This window comes from Trematomus bernacchii, unplaced genomic scaffold (assembly GCF_902827165.1).
Source record: "Trematomus bernacchii unplaced genomic scaffold, fTreBer1.1, whole genome shotgun sequence".
Lineage (NCBI taxonomy): Eukaryota > Metazoa > Chordata > Actinopteri > Perciformes > Nototheniidae > Trematomus > Trematomus bernacchii.
The window spans coordinates 4,789,191-4,807,260 of record NW_022987513.1 but is presented as its reverse complement, the minus strand read 5'-3'; the positions used below and the strand labels follow the sequence as shown (position 1 = coordinate 4,807,260).

At 39.9% G+C, this 18,070-nt stretch overlaps 1 protein-coding gene across 2 annotated transcripts in view; it reads right to left on the bottom strand.

Moving 5' to 3' along the window:
* Positions 1-17,502, bottom strand: part of gabrb4 (gamma-aminobutyric acid type A receptor subunit beta4) — a 52,376-nt gene extending 34,874 nt beyond the window's left edge. For both annotated transcript variants that reach the window (XM_034152311.1, XM_034152318.1), the window contains exons 1-2: positions 16,888-17,502; positions 14,965-15,059 (exon numbers count right to left, since the gene is read on the bottom strand). In XM_034152311.1, the coding sequence (XP_034008202.1) occupies positions 14,965-15,059; positions 16,888-16,967 (175 nt within the window). In that variant the 5' untranslated portion in view covers positions 16,968-17,502. The remainder of the gene's footprint in view (positions 1-14,964; positions 15,060-16,887) is intronic.
* Positions 17,503-18,070: the final 568 nt, after the last annotated feature.

The following is an 18,070-nucleotide window of genomic DNA, read 5'->3' as shown; positions in this document are numbered from 1 at the left end:
CATGGTTAATGTGTCTCAAGAGAGTAGGATTAATGAATTAATTCTGTGTTAATATATTAATTTTCGGTCATTACATTCACTCAAGTGTGCATGCAACTGAATATGGGATCATGTTGTTGCCTGCCATTTTGACATATTCTTACGGCGGATTCTTATTTTTACTCGCTAGTTCAAACCGGTATGACAATAACAGCCACCAAAGCACGTTCTAAGATGACAACTCATAAAAAATGAAATATTGGGGCCCTCTTGAAGCTTTGGCGTTATGGCAGCGACGATGAATTGCAACGTCCTTGGTTCACGTCTGGACCGGGACCTTTACATGTCACCCCCCATATATTTCCCGCCCTCTCTCTAATGCCATGACGATAGAATATGAAAGTGGATTCTGGGAGTTGCTTTTACATAAAACACACTTTATGGCCTGCAAATTCCATTATACTGTATTTACATAAGCCTGCCTTGAAGAAATGGCCAACATGAAATACCACATGATAAAAAGAATGGGTTTTTCTGTTGTCCAGTTCAGGATGTTAGTGAGTGATAGGATATATGAGTTAAGAGAAACATGGGCACATAATACCTGTTTACATTTGACTACCCTGTAATTCTTCACTGCCATCTAGGGTTTAGAGTTTATTTATTAGCACATGAAATGATGATACACCAAAGGACTCGATAAAGTCACATTGTGCAAGTGAGATAAAAATAGAAACCAAGAAAATAAACCAACAGACAAACAACAGTCAACAGAGCTGGATAACAGACTCAAAATGACAGACTCAAAAACAATGTAAAGTGAGAAAAACAAAATAAACTTAGACGAAATGAGAAGAGCGGAATCAAAAGGAAAAAGTGACAGTGTGTGTTCAAAGACGGGGAGAAGGTGTGTTGTTTTTCTAGGAAGAGAGTCATTTGATATTTATATTTGAACTGAAGAGGCAAGTGACCTTAAAAGAAAAAAAGGGGTGGCTATATTCCAGATTCCTTTAATGGAGACCAGAAGTTATAAATTATAAACTAAATGAGCACTTTGCAGGTAGTAAATGACAGTACATTTGACTTATAAATCAATAACACATACAGCAATCATACTAACATGTTAAAGTCATTTCTTAATGTTTGCATAGCGGCCTTCGATTGTTACTGTTGACTCGGTAAGAGCAGCTACTGTGTACTCACAGCGTAAAATGTAGCCACAAAATCTTAAATAATGGATAATCTTTTGAAAGCATGCACTTAAAAAACAGTGGCAACAACAAAAGTGGTATGATATTTGAGTAAGGGGATTGATTTATATAAAATCAATATTACAGCCCCTCAATGTCCAAACACATAAACTTAAGTACTGAAGTTTGAAGACTGTAAAACCACTTGGACTTGGATACCACTTCCTGAATTGACACTGAATTGATTGCATCCAGGTTCTATACCAGAGTACCTGAGAGTGCATTATCATGATTATACCATGGTCTACGCAGCACAAAAGCAAAGTGCTGTTGCTATGGTAAACTGCAGTTCAGTATACTCTGTGCACGGAATTAGAATAGGGTCCAACTGAGGACTATTACTGCCGTTTGTGTGGCCTCAAGTTTCAATAAATGACCAAAGCAATTCGCAAACAAAATGTATCTGTACATTTTAGACATGACACTGCACACACAGAGTTGAAAAACCTTTATGTGTATACATGTTGTACAACTTATCTCAAACCTGTTGTAAAGTGGTAAAATAGAAGTTAGATACTACAATAGTTGTAGGAAATAATAAAAGGATGTAACTACAAAGACCAACTATTAAAGGGGCACTATTATGCAAATGTTCAGGTTCATATTTGTGTTTAGTGTCTCTACTGTGACATGTCTGCATGCTTCAATGTTCAAAAAGCTCTTTATTTTTCTCATACTGCCTGTGCTGCAGCACCTCTTTTCACCCTCTGTCTGAAACCAGAGCCCAGTCTGCTCTGATTGGTTAGCCAGCTCTGTTGTGATTGGTCAACCGCTAAGAGATGTCCCGCCCCTTAGCCTATCACATACAATGTGTTGAAACGCTAGCCAATAGAAGTGTTTATAGTGTTACGTAGTGATGTCACTTTGCAAGTGGAGTCCAATGGAGGCGTTTCAGGCAGGGTGGGGTGGGGGGGGGGGGGGAGTGTGTGGGAGAGAAATGTAAATGTAAAAAGGGATTTTTGCCTTTGCAGACCATTTACAGTCACAAAAACACATATATCACACTACGAGAAAGGGAAAACCCCAAATAGCAGACTAGGCCCCCTGAACTCAGTCATTTCTAATGTGCATATTAGTACAGCATAAGCAGTTTTTATCATCATGTTGACTTCTTCAGCTACACTCTCCCATCTTGTTTTTTTTCCTGCAGCCCTGCATGATGCAAACGTAATTTCTCTGTTGAGACTGCTTTTATACGGCTGGCTGTTAGAGCTCAATAATGAGCTGGGCTTTTAGGCCAGCTTCCTGGTAGTGAGGATGACAGCATATATCTCTAGATGCTATAAATGACATGTGTTTTTCTATGTGAAACAATTGGATAGCTGCATCTTGCCCTTGGCCAGCATATCCTGTCAAGGGTACACCTCCCATCAATCACTGTAGGTTCAAAAAGTGAGTCACAGGGGACCTTAAGAGGAGAGTGGAAATGGAGAAAAAAAAAAGCCCAGCATGCAGGACGCCTCACCAATGTCTGACCCAGGGTTTTTGTACTTTGCAGTCCACTGCGATCCATTCTGGTGCAATTCGATCAGCATTTTTCTCCTTCATTTCAAAGCTGCTGAAAACAACACTTTGAATGGGAAGATGAAGTATGTCCTTTCTCCTGCATGCTATCTCTCACCACCCTTGCCCCCCTCTGCCTGCCTACATACACACCTCATTTAATTCAAATAGAAAATCTAAGTGAAGGGAGAAGGGAAAAGCGCCCAGCTTGAGCATTTGTCCCGTGTTTCCTCTGAAATAAATCACTGGGCGTTCTCTCTTCATCAGGATAGATACCACTTGTTCATGCCCCAACATCCATCCTGGGACTCTGACAACACACTCCTGTTTTGCGCTGAATAGGCAATACTTTGAGACTGAGTTACGATGGCCTGTGCTATCTGCCCGTATGCAAAGCAGCCCAGCATTTGACATGTGGCAGCACAACGACGGGGAGATTGTCCTCAGTATTGCAAAAGTGTCCAGCGGTCTTGAAAGAACTGCCGCCGTATATCACTTAATGGCTGCCGGTTGCGCACATCAATCAGCGGTCATGTTCACAGAGGGCCAAACTATCTCGTGGGAAGTGATTTGTGTAAATAGCTGCACACATACAGTATGTGAAGTGCATTTAGTCTGTTATCTCGTAGGACACAACGCGTAGCCTAAGATCAATTACACCTACATTGCGTACAGTATAGTACATTAGAAGCTGAATATAAAGTGCTGCACCTCCTGCTTTTACTCATGCGTCCGGGGCTCTCCCTTTTATATTCGGTCAATTAAGTGTCTATTCTACGCACCAGTCTCACTGCAACTGATCTGCAGTTTCAGGGCTACATTTACTGCTTTTCCATTACAAACAAGATCAAGCTGCAGCTGGGGCTCATTTGGGTCAATGGGAAATGAGATCAGTAAAAGCCAGGCTGCGTACGGCAGAGAGGGACAGGTGACCGTAGTTTGATGATACGCTTGCAGGATGAATTAATTAATTAATTAATGCAACCTATAGCCAGGAAGCAGGTGCTTACAGTTATGGCTACAATCTGGGGTAAAGATAGAGGCAGGCTTTCACTCCGCTATGCTCCTGGCACCTATTGATGCTTTTTAAGTGCAAAATATATGCTAATGGTTCATCAGTAAGAACCATTAAAGGGTCATGTGAATATCCCTTACAGTTCATTCTGAAACAAACTCAGTTCCGTCATAATGGAGCCTTGAGAGGCAGCTGTCCTGCTGTAGACTAAAGTATGGCCACAGCAATCTCAAAACCAAAAGGGGAAGGGGAAATATGTTTGGCTAACTGTAGCCAGTGCATATGCGGGCCAAGACTTTCTTTTTTAGAGCGTCGCTCATTGTTTACAGTCTAATGCAGGGGTGTCAAACTCAAGGCCCGGGGGCCAAATCCGGCCCGCAATTTCATTTTATGTGGCCCCGCAAGAGCTTGCAAAGAATATAATACGTTTATTATATGGTCACATGCCACTTTACAGAAGCAGGTTGCCCATAAACTACATGTCCCACAATGCATCTGATTTTGTGACATGCGCACTGAAGAGACTTGCAATTATTTACCCTGGACTTCTGCTTTCAGACGTAGTCATTTATGAAGTTATTACCCTATCCGATAATAATCCAATGCAGAGGCAATAATGTAATATAATGTTTTATGTATATTATATATTTATATATTTATATATATATAGTTACAACCGGCCCTTTGAGTGCAACCATAATGCTAATGTGGCCCGCGATGAAATTGAGTTTGATACCCCTGGTCTAATGACTAACTTGAGACACAAGAATAGCAAAATACATGGATATTGTAATGTTAAAAAAATATATGAAATATATTAATGACTATTGTCTTGTCTAAAGTAAAGATTAGGCATGAATATATTCTCACATGAAGCTTCATTTGTGACATTACAGTCCAAGGATATGACTGTTGCCTTCCTATTTGCCTTAAAGATACAAGTAAACTAACGTTAATGCGTCCTTTACAGAAACATTGTGCTTCTCTATATGCATTTTATTTGAAGTCATCTGAAATAATCAAAAGAACAGATTACCACTTGCAGAGCATTCACATGGTCTACAATCTGCAGGGCTATCTACAACAGTTGACAACACTTCATAAATTACCCCAGTTCAGCACCTTCTGTTATACATTAACACGCTCTCTAGTTTCTTTGTCATCCTGTTTATGCACATCTACAGTATGCTTGGCGAAATTCATTTTCTCTCCGCTGCACAACTGACAGAATACCATTTAATACACACTAAGCCAGTATCACTGTTTATTACGCCAGACAAGGACAAAGTAAAGAAGGAGAGTAGCTTAGGAAAGCATCAGAAAACTGTATTTGTGCTGATAATCTAAATTATTTTCCATGTTCAGTATCGGAAAGAGAAAGACAATACAAATGCTGACATAATCAGCAACCACTGCAAAAAGCTGAATAGTATGAAACAGCCCAATACATTACATGCAATACAAATATGACTTATGCAGCATATTCAAAACTACATTTGATGCTTTTGCCATCTTCTGTAATCTGATGTAGAAGTGGATTTATTATTAAACTGCATTGTGATAGTGTGCGCAGTCCGTGTTTTACAGTAATGAGAGTCCAAGTTTAACTCATCTGTTTGTCCGATTACCTTGTTAGTCAATAAAGACCAATAAAACCAGGCAACTTGTTTTTTTCAGGCTTTTCTACATAATGAAGAGAAGTAGATAAATGTATACTTCAATCAGTTAAAGAGCTTTAAACCCATTGGTGAGTGATCGCCCTCCTTTAATGTTGCATGTGCTGCAACTTGCACTTTTCAGTAATCACATAAAACACAGTGGTACTGTACATTGATCATTGGGAAAATAATGGTGCGCACAGTGTAGAAACTCCCATTTAATTATGTAAATATTGATTGTAAAGTTAATTATTTTCTGATTTACTTCAAATCAAATTCAGGTTGCATCTTTAAATGTTAAAATATATGATATAGTATTTAGTTCTGCTTACATGAAGCTACCATTAAAGTCTGGTACACCGGGGTGGGTCATTTAAAGATTACTATGACTTCAAGCTCATCCCAAAGTCACCATTTCAAAAGTGCTTGCCTCAGAACACCCCCTGGACATTTGTCAACTATATTTAGTGGGAGGGGCTTTCAACCTCACTCTATGCTCTTCATGAGTAGCACTTGCACAAATCTTGGCAGGCCTTTTACCAGCTAAATACCGTGTACTTGTAAAGAATAGAACACCCGACCCCAGCAAATTTAACTTTTTATATATCTATTGAACGGTGTACATTTTGACAAATTTGGTTCCAGTAATGTCCAGCACCTGGCTCAGCAGGAAGGATGGCATGTTCACAGCACTTGTGATATGTCACCCTTCATGCGATGTTAATGGCGGTAGCCGAGATCGTAAAACCCATTCCTGTGATGATGACAGCTTGATATGAAATATGTCCTCCAGAAGGACGAATGTGTGTCTGAGCTGAGAGATGAGCTGGGTCGTGTTATCTCTTCCAACTTACTGGATGTCGCATGTTTTTTGTGGATTGTTCTTTAATATAGAAATCAATACTGTGAATCTTCTGTTGCCTGAATCCTGAGCAAGTCTGCCCACTGGTGACCCATTACTCTACATGATTCCAGTTGCCATGTGCAAATCAATAATGGCGACTGAGGCAATGTTAGATAGCCCCGCCCTCTTTCCTGAACGACTGTGCAAACCCCCGCGACACCCTCCATGACCGCTGGTAGCAGAAGGGCTCACATGAAGAAAATATCTTTAGATCAGATGCAGAAACAGATAAAGAGATACATGTGAACAAACAGCAGGTGGCATAAGGAAGTGGCACAAATAAGGCACAAAACATTATTACAAGTTTATATATCTGCTTCATAGACAGTCTTTCGTTAATTCTGGGAAAAAGGCCAATAAATGAGCAGAAAAACTATGGTTGTGTACCGTAGGTCAAAATAAAGGCACAATTTCTCTGAAAATGTTGAAATGTCATGTTACAATTTGTGATTAAAATGCTGGGTACAGTACAGTATATGCGCCAAAGCAGCAAGACTTGCATGTCTTTACTTTAATCTAAAACATACGGCCATCAAATATTCATTGTGTTTAATAATTGTCTAGGCTACTATAAGGGAACAACATATTTGTTGTTATATATAGAGAGACTAGTTAATAATTAAATGGGCCTCTTATGAAACTTATTTAGCTAGGTCATGTATTTCATTACTCTACTTAATAAATGTATTCAGATATATTTTATGGGTCACCACCTTTATGAATACCACTTCACCCTACAGCATAACTTCCCCCTTGCCAACATGTACTGTTAGGCCATGTGTCAGAGAAACCGGGCAATGCATTTCGAAAATGTGCATTGCCACAATGATATTTTTTGTTTCAATTTACCCTATTGACAAATGGCTACTATTCCATAAATAGCTCTTGTTCTAATAAGCATCTGCTTCTTTCTTAGTGTGCAGCAAAAAGTTCAATTGAAATACATGTGAAAATAATTTAATCCCTAACTTTTTTTTTTTTTTAGAATAGGGATACTGATAATTTCAATATTGCCTCAAAATAATAAATGTACCCAAAAAAGAAATCTCCTATGTAGTCAAGGTGATAGCTTTTACTAAATGCAAAGCCTAATATAAATGATGCATGGTCCTAGGAACAATAATACACAAAATGTGTTACACTTAAGTGATATTCATTACAATAAAATTGGCAGCTGTAGTTGGAAAGCATGCTATGTGACGTCTGCTGACACTGAGCTTCTCCTCAGAGATTGAAAAAGCAGGGGCAGAGTTTTCAAAATATCTTGACATGATACAGACTAGCAGCCATTAAACTAAAAAAGGGCTTTCCAACCAGTGGCGGAGCTGGGGGGTGGCTGAATCCTGGCCACCCTATTGGCCACCCCAAACACCCTCACCACGGGGGCCCAAACAATTTTAGAACATTAAGAAAAAAATGTTTAAGCAACCTTTCATCATTCATCAATAACTAACATTAATAGAACGTTATATTGATAATGTACTCACTAAACTTACAATTCATTTAACTTATTTTCTTCCAAAAGTTAATTATCCAAAGCCTCTGTACACCCCCTTCTATTTACATGTAATGGTTTGGTGCCGCCTCCGCCTCCAAACGGCACTTTCTAGCAGAGAGTGAGAGCATGTGAGGAGGGATGCTAGTACTTACGTGTGTGCCATGTCTCAACGACTAACAAAGTCAGGCTTTCAAAAAGAAAAGAAAGGAGAGAAAGACAAGAGAGAGGGACTAAAGGGCGACAGTATGTCACCCAGTTTTTCAAGAGAAAAGGTGGGTGTGGTCCATGAGTGGTGGAAATTAGTCTGTTAGCTAAGCGTAGTCCATTGTAAATAATAATTGTTATGTTGTTTTTTTTACTAAGCTGACATTAAGTACTGTTAATATCTATAAAGAAAATGCAGGTTTTTTTTATTTCACTGCTCTTTTAGCTGATATTTAATAAATGCAGGTAGATTTTTAGCAGCTATACTAAATCAGTTGTCCCTCCCTCTGGTGCCAGGACCAACAGATCCATCTCTAGGCTCAGCAGCCCTGTCCCCCCAGAATGCTGAACCTGAACCAGCTTTTCTCCCAACTGAAGGAGGTGAGCAGCATTGTGTTGAATGCCACTTAACATATCTGAAGGGAGACTGGAATACAAAATATATATATATATATATATATCAAAACAAAAAGCTAACTTCTCATTTCAATTATACATTTCAATCACAGTATTTTTCCACATATTTAAGTTATATTTATTTGGATGTGTGCATTCATGTTGAGAATGTTCCATTCAAAAATGTTATTATTAAAAAGGCATTTACACCATAAAAGATGACTATTGAGATCTATTGTCAGGAATGTTAGTCTAATATCAAATAGTGAATTCTACTGCAGCAGAATGGTCCACGTCTGCACAGTGTGATATTTTCACAGCTCAGTGTCAGTAAATATTGTGCAGTTAGTATTGGACTACAAGATAGATGCAAGCCTGTACAGGTAGAGTTATTTAAAGCATACATGAGTCGGCTGGGTTCTGGAGGTGTGGTTACAGCAATTGTGCTTGGTTGGCGTGGCCTGGGCCTGGTGGTGGGCCCAATGTGATATCTTTTCATGGGGCCCAAAATCGCTGGCGGCGCCCCTGGTTGTGTGAGTGTATGGCCAGAGGGCAGGACCTATAAACACATTTACTACCCAATAGCATTGTGAGGCTGAACAAAAGGACCTTTTGACTATGTAAATGTAGTCTTTAAAAAAACAAAAACATTTACTGACTTTTTTGGATAGCTTAAAGTAATGTTGTAAAATTACAACCGGGGGCCTTACAGGGTTAAGGGCTATTGTTTATTGTTATTTAATTTAGGATGTTTATTCTTAACCAATAATTTAATTTAAAAACTCTTATTTAAATGATGTGTGTGTGTCTCTGTATTCCTGAGAGAATGAGCTCATAGTGCTGCTGATCACCATAAGCTAAACAGTCTGTATATTGCATTACATTTGTATAATGTAAGCTTCGTTGTTACTTTGCCTGCAGGAATAAGAAAAAAATAGTTAGATAAACTGGATATTATTTGATCTATTCCACCAGTTAATCCCAAATAATGTAGAGGTGTGTTGTAGGTGCCTTAAATAACCCCTTATTTTATAGTGTGATGTATTTTTATGTTCATATAATAGTGATTTCAATGCCACCCCAAAATGATCACTGGTTCCATCCTGGCCACCCCACTGAAAATGTCCTTGCTCCGCCACTGTTTCCAACAAGACCATGTCAACAAGACGATGTTTACATGCAAGACCTGAGCATGAACCTCATTGTCACGGGAAGCCTTCACAGGGCAGGAGGCTCAAGACAATCAGGGGATGATGGTAAAAAAGGTTCACCATTGTGAGAGGGTTCTAGCCTTTGAATGAGAAATGTCTGTGGGTCCCTGTTCTTCTGGCAACAACACTGATGGTAACAGGTGCATTGGGTCATTGGTGCTGCCACTAGAACTAAATCTCTTGTCTTAAGTAAGTTACCAAAAGGAGATCGTCTTAGTGTAATTTACCACATCATACTGCAATTTAGACAAAACATGAGATGGGGCCCCTCTAATATCAATATCTGGCAAGACTGTGCAGAAAACCTCGTAATCTTTTAAAGCACTCCTTTAACGTCTGAACTGCTTGTGCTATTAAACCAGTAGGGGGAAGGTAAAACAATAAGCTGTACTCACATAAATAATACCATTCTGTTTCATGAACTCACTATAGAAGGTCACAGGTGAGTGTTGTTCCATTGCCTGTCACTGCAGTGTCGGACAGAGCATGGACTGAAAACACTTTGTTGTGATGGGGCCATCAATTGTCTCTGAATGAGCGAGCGTCCACAATTTCATGGACAATTCAGGAAAGCAATTTTTTTTATGGACTGGCACGTAAGGACGTGGTGAAACCATTCTTTGATAGATTTGTTCGCTACCTTTTTGTCTATGTTGGCCACCAGACATACAATTGGGCATCTACATTATTTTTTATGTATTTTATCCATTATCTGTAGACCATCAGTCACAGGGAGGTACAACCATTATGGTTCTCCAAAGGTTGAATCCAGGATAAGGTCATTCGCTATCCATCTAACCCCAACTTGAACTAACACTTATAATAATCCAAGAATGGCCAACCATGAGCCATGGAGGCCCAACAATCTGATTACCTCAGCAGGTGAATTTACCGATGGCTTCTTCTCCTCTACTTGAAGTAGTTAGTAGTAATCAGTGAGGGTATTATTCGGTTGGCTGGAAAACCAGCAGACTGGCTCACAATGGTTGGCCTCATCTGCACTAAGTGATTGTGGTGTATGTTAGTCTAACATCCATTTTTTCTTTCTTCTAATACAATGGATGCCACCCTCTTGGAAAGATGAACTGGCACATACTCAGTCTGTGCGAATGCTTCAACTCTTTTTATAATGTTCCTTTCATGGTATAAAGTGCACACTAGGCTTGTAAAAGTATCGGTAGGCCTCTTGATCGATGTGCTTCCTCAATTTAAAACCCCTGAGTGTGCCCAGTGCCTTCTTAAAAACCTCATAGTATCTTTGGATATAGTGCTGTACTTGAATTGTCGCCAATTCAGTTAGTTCTCTGAGCCAATCAGGGCCAATCATGATGACTGATAATGATACCACAAATCAGTCTCAAATGTAATGACCCTGGACATTTAAACTCCTCCTTGTCCCCTCTGAATATTTGTTGCATGTTTTGCCGCCGTCATGAGGTCCCTGTAGAATCTCAAGTGCTTTCTCGGAAATCAGGGATGGACACTCTCCCAAGAGAAGGCACTGTACTGTATGCAATCCTCATGAAACCTTCAGTAGCCTGTCTTAGAGCATGTTATCAAACACAACGTAAAAGTCAAAGAGCTGGTGCAAATCTGCCACAATATATTCTACGCTGGACCTACTGGAATGGCTGTGAACTTTGATATTGAACTACCGAGGGCTTCAGACCATGTAGTTCAGAGAACACTTCCTCATATGGTATATCGCACACACCAGAAAAGCCGAGTAGAATAGCGCTCTTCTTAACCTCATCTGTAATCCCATTAGCAATGTCCCAGTGTTCCAATCTCTCCCCATTCTCCTGATAAGCTTTTGTTCCCTACACAAATTAACTGACATTCCCAAACAACCCGCATTATCCAAACATATCCTCATGCATTGTCTAGAATCGGCTCCCTAAACAGGAATCTATCTCCCATTTATGTTCTAGTTTAATTTTGCGTACCAAAAACACTGGTTTCTTAGAAAGTGTAGTGTATTAAAGATACATTATACCAGCACATGTTTGAATTGCATACTCTCATATCTCTCTCAAGTGATTAAAATAAAAATGAAACATCAACATTGCTGCTGTTCTCTAACTTTGTTAGCCGGGTCAGCAATGCTCTGGTCATCTCGCTGAATCTACATCTACGCAATGCATCACTAAGGTTACATGGGGGTTGTTTTCTATGATTCAGCTCTATGACGATGGCCAATTTGTTAGTAAGTTACATCCAAGGGCTATAATCCAAACAAAGCAGATGATGAAAGAGAAAAGATACAAGCACCATTCGCAACTGATACATTATTCTGGGGAAATATCACAAAGTGGTATTTTCAGCAAATTAGATAATTATAATAACTAGAAGAAATGCATTTCACTTCTCTTGCAAGACGCTGAATGCTGGGCTAGCAGCTCTTTGGGTCTGTGTACCATTTCTTGAATTCCTGTTTGGCTCACAGATCAATAGGGAGAAGAGGGCAGAGTCTGAATAGAATGACTGCAGAGTGGGCTTTTCATTTTGATATACTGGTGCGAAGGCCACAACACATGAGTAAAATCCTATTGCATCACTTTTGGCAGCCTCTTTCTGATCATTCAAATATTTAATCAATGTCCAGTGAATCAGTTTTTATTTCAAATATGGGTGTTGGCAGGGCTGTTAGTAGCCACAGTCAGCGTCCAGCATTGTTCCAAATTAAAACACTCTTCGTTGAATCTGGAGAGCTGAAAGTCGTCAGCAGTTGTGTCACGACAGAAGTAGCTGACTGATGTTGGAAATATCAAGACATGATGGACTATAGCTCCCAGCCTGAGGGTAATGAACAGCTACTCTCAGCCTGGGATACTCTTTAAAACTTGCACCCACTCCAGTGCATTCACACTGCTAGACAATAGTTGGCTGTAGCCGACAAATATTTAAATACTGGAAGATAGTGTGTGGGAATCATCGTCTAAAAAAGCTGCCAATACTGATGTATAAATCAGAAAATAACTTGATCTAGAAAACTAAATTAGAACAATTCCTCTTCCATTTCCTTAAATATATCCTGACAAATCACAGTCGTGTTATTGGGAGACGTAAATGCGTTGAAATATACAGTAAATAAGCATCTTTATCCAATCTTGTGCTGATTATTAATGCATTGTTCATGAATCATTGTGGACAAGATGTTTATCGCAGTAAGTTTTAAATTGTGTGATTCTATATAAAAGGGTGCTTTTTTCAGATCTGACGGCTGTTTTTTTAACAAAAATGCGACACAAAAATTGAGCCGTTGTGGGTTACATTTAGTCGTTTTTTCTGCTTTGAATTGAAGAACTGGTGAACGACGAACACTGTCGCTGGTGTGGACGACAAAAACTCTCAAGTCATTTATATTGGTTAAAATTGCGTGACAACTGTCATGAAAGCGCTACGGGAAATGCCTTTAGTGAGGAACAGTAAAGTGTGAATATGTCTTAGAAGGGATAAGAAATTGGCTGCCAATTGAAAATAATTAAATGTGGAAATTTCACAACGGCTGTTGAGCATCTGAAAGATCTATTTGCTGCTTGCTCTTATATCTTTCACTGAAGATATGAAGCAACTCTGGATTGGCAGCAGTCGAAAACACAGAAGGAAGATGTAACCTCAACTATTACTTTTTTTACAATGGCTAACATCAGGCTAACATATTTTGGCACATACGCCTTCATCAGAGCATCTGTTTTTGGCAGAGCACCCGACCAGAGGAAGGTTATCTGAGGAGGCACACCTGCTATATGTGTTTCACTGCTCCCTCTCATTCTCATCAAGTGTGAGGTAGGCGCTAACTGGCTCCTTAAGAAAGGATACTGGTGAGAAGTATCAGCTTAACAGTTATTCATGTGATTGCATCTGTTAAATATATTAATAAACAAACAGATTACAAAATGTATATACATGTACTTGGAATTATTCGGAATATTCTTATAATACATAAAATAAATTATTTAGCATTACAGAAAAAGTCAACCTGCCACAGTGAATTAAATATGGGAAGTTCTTCGGGCGTTGACCATCATCATGTATCATGTAAACATCATGTGATTTTGTTTATTGTAGAATGGCTTTTTTATACATCAGTTGACTGCATTGCATATTCAGATATTTTGTGGGTGAGTTGTGCCACATTATCTTTACCTACCATTCTTAATTTGTTAGTACATTGAAAGATATATTTTTGAATTCTGAATAATATTTAAAGTAATTCTGGTTTAACACAGGAATACAAGCATAGTGGTTTTCAGCATGTTTTTCTATTTCCTTTTACGCCTTCTTTTTTCTTTTGGCCATGAAACACTGGAGCAGATTTTAGTGGCGACAGACAAACTGTTGTGTTACTTGCTCTCATTAAATTAACATCACACTCTGTTAACATGCCCTGGAAGTAAAATGCTTCCTTTGTTCTTTGTTTTTGGAAGCAGCCATAAGCTTTTCTGAACACAACGGTTTTTTTCAAATCTGTACAGCAGGAATAATAAAGCTGGTGCTGAAATGAAAAGGTACAATCATACTTTATTCAATTAGAGCCATCACTGTGGCTGTCAGTCAGCGGTGAGTTATGACATCTTCAGTGAGTGGCCTTGCTCAGACTGGGCCCCAGATGTTATTGTCAGAGCAATGAAACAGGAAACATCTTCTTTGTATCCTCCTATACGTTTTAGGTTCAGGCCATACATACTTTGCAACAAGAAATATTCCCTATACCTTTATTTCTGAAATTGAAGTAGCCTGATTATTAGCTCTCGGCAATAAACCAGAATGCTGTTGAGAAATCTAACCAGTTTTATATTGCTAAACATTTATTGTGGTTAAATAGTTTCAGTAAAACAATCAACCCAAATGACATACACTAATGACTCGTCCCCCACGCCTTCTATTTTCAGCAATTATCAAAATAACCATTATTCTAAAGAGCGGATGTACAAGTTGCACAATTTCTAATAAAAGTTAATGGGGCAAGAGTGTTTTCTGAAAATCTGCAAATCAAATGCTCGGAAACATCGCGACATAACACAAAGACTCAATAAAACACCTCCAATTAGAAAAGTGACGAAGAAACGTTACATTTACCATATCTGGGTTTTAAAAACGTAGTGATTGATTGCTCTTCTCCGTGTGTGCCCTACTTCTTGAGGAGCAGCCATCTTCGATATGTGAATAGATGCATAGTAATGACATGGTAGCAGTCACATCAAAGCTGTTCCCTTATATTTTGCCACAGGCCCGCTCGTCGAGAGATTTCAGAGGAATGACTCGTGAATATCGCCGTGCACACACCTCGCCTTGCACTCGCCCTCGAACAAACGGGAACCCAGAAACAGATGCAACACGTACCTCCAAAATCAGGCCTCAATCGGATGTCATATCCCTTCAGCAACTTGTCCACGGTGGTCTTGGCCAAAGACATTCCGGTGCTTCCCGTGGAAGAGCTGGGGGCAGAAAATAACAAAGTTTTAGAGCCATTTTAAGACGTGTGGTGGGAAAAGAACTGCAAAAACACTGAGCCTTTTGTTTTACACATATTGTTTTTACAGCAAACGTACTGTACTCTCAAATATTACTGCACATACTCTCGGTTCTCAACATTAATGACGCCACCTTAAAAGTAGAAGCCTTGTGGTGAGGCACAGTGAAAGAGGAATACAACTTGGGATTAATTGAACAGCACCCAAAATATACATAATAGAAATAAATGTGTCCTATTGTGTCTTTTGCATTAGTCAACTCCAATCATTTCCATTCCACAGCATGAATAAACATTGACACTGTGAAGCCTTTTAGCTGGGAGAGGTGTTCTCTGTTTGTATGTTGCAGTCAGTTGTCAGACAAATAAATGAAAAGCATGCTGACTGTGGTGTTGTCATGGTGAAGGTTATAAAAATGTGCCTTTGGTTTGCATTTTCCTCCCCATTGTATCCCAGCATCTAATCAGTTGAGGGGCTGTGATGATGATACAGCTGTCAAGTGTTTCATTGATGTCGCTCTTTCATAAAGAGACGTTGAAACGGAACAATGTCATGTTTTTTCCCACAGAACCAAGTCTGATTCGTGGGCATGTATTTAAATAAGCTCTGTGTTATAACAGAGGCTTGGTTGGTCTGAGCCTGGGCCGCAGACAGACTATCCTCAGGAGGAATGTATAGTCCGCACTCGTCTGACTGACACTTATAACATTGGTGCCACGACCTGCATCACCTGACCAGACCGGCTCTCCAGCTGAGGCTCCTTGTTACGGATGAGGGTGTGGATTGGAATCAGTGTATGAGGGGGGGGGGGAAGTCAGGCTCAGTCAGGGAAGCACTGTTCAATTAGCTCATGGGCAGTGCAGCTGTTCATCAAGCCGGCAGGTTACAGGACTTGTGGGTTTGACACCTGAGAGCGTCATTAGGAGGGGGAATATCAATGACACCTGATACCAGATTACGCCCCTTTCATTTGTTATTCCGGGTTATTAAAATGGGATCAGAAAAGTGCGACCCAGTTCCCAGTGAGCATCTAGATCTCATAAGTGAGGCTGTAGGTTACTGCAGCCAAGGAAAAGGAGTAGGCCACGAGGGATATGTATCAGCGCCATGTAGCATCAAAACAATAAAAGGATTGATCTGGAGACTGTGATGGTGTTCATGCAGTAATTCATACTGTAAACATTTCAAATGGATGAGAGCTTATTTATTGAAATGTTATATCTCACACCCTCCTCTGTCTTGAAAGCAACAGCAGATGATGACCTGCTGGGATTATTTTTCAATTTGATTGATTTGGTTCTGGTCAATAAAATGGGGAATTAAAAAGATTATAGGAGGTGGAATATTACTTATGGAGACAAATGCAATACGTAGATTCCAGAGTGTTGCTGCTGCACTGTAGACTACCTCCAGCTGCTTACCCCGGAGTAATCAATCGATCCCCGGCTGATTGATCGGCTAATCATCGGCCAACAGCAGCCTACAGAGGGCTGTCCTTTTAAGCAGGATCAAACCAAAAGTCGCCCTTTCAATATCCCCATTTTGATATCGGGAGTAGGTTACGTTTTCACAATAGGCTTGCAACCGTGCACGCGCATGTTTTTACGCTCGCGCGGGCCACAGCACCATCTAATAGAGCATATATCGGCAGCAATGCCCCTAATAAGTAGGCCTGAGTGGGTACCCCGTTAATGCGATTTGCCACATCTCAGCCTTTTATTGACCGGTAATGACATCTGTTGGTGTGAAAGCTTTTTTTAATAATTTATTTCTCAAACGACGTTTTTCTTACCTTTGAACAAAGCAGAAGAAGGACAAAGCCGCCAGAGCAGAGAAAATTCCACATATTTTATCTTCTTGACGACCCAACATCTCCACAAATCCTTATATATAGTTTCTATAATCCAACCAGTCCAGTGGTCCTCCAGAAAATGCACAAAGTAAAAATTGGCAATTAAAATATAATTGCCTTTTTTTTAAATGTCGAATAATCTACCCTACATCTACGCATGCGATGTCTTCATTAAAATAGGGTTCTTGATTTAAAAAAAATCTCGTAATTGGCCCCCGCTGTTTTCCCCGGCTATGGAAATCCGTGCAGGTCACAGAGCCCCTCGACCAACACCAGAAGATCAGACATCTTGCTTAAAAAACAGCATAGACAATACTTTTAAAAGTGATGACAAGTATTCTTCCTCTTAAAAAAACAAACACTGGCATGAATGACTGAGCAGCAGCCTCCCGATGATCAAATTGGTGGATGAAATTTCCCAGTCCAAATCTGCAGAAGAGGCATGGTTCCAGCGATGCTCCGGCGCCAGACTATTCCACAACGTGATGTTGTTAAAAGATATTTGTTTGAGCTGGAAACGCTGGTCGTCTGAAGGGGAGCGGTGGGTTTAAAAAAAAGAAAAATGAAATCTTCATTCCCTTTTTTTTTTCTCTCTCTCTCCCCCGTTGCTGCTGCTGCTGATGATGTACATCAGCGCAAAGTCACTGAGGGGAAAATGCACATTGAAAAAGCACTGGGTAATATCTGATGCAGACGTCAGAGAAGGCTATATCACTCCTCTGGTGGAAAAAAAATTAGATGCCGAGAAATATGGATGGCCCCTTATACGCCGATGCATGTATCACAGCGTCAGATTTCATATCAAAGATGCAAAAGCTTTTTGAAAAAGTCCACTTGCCTCCGCTGGCGCTGCCCAACGTTAAATGGCGTTTCAACACGTTAACGCGGTCCGCTCCGCTTCTCCTCCAAACAGCGCACACATGACAGACATTCAACAGTCCGGAGAGACATGATGAGGAAAGCTTGACTCCTTGCGATTTTTGTTGTTGTTGTTGAAATTAAAATGATGTCCTACCGGGGGAGTAAAGGGGGACACCTAAGGTGAATTCCTTAGCGACAAGCTGTTCCTGCGCTGTCTATTCTCTCTAAAACACATAAGGGTGTTAGGACTGAGTCTTTTAAT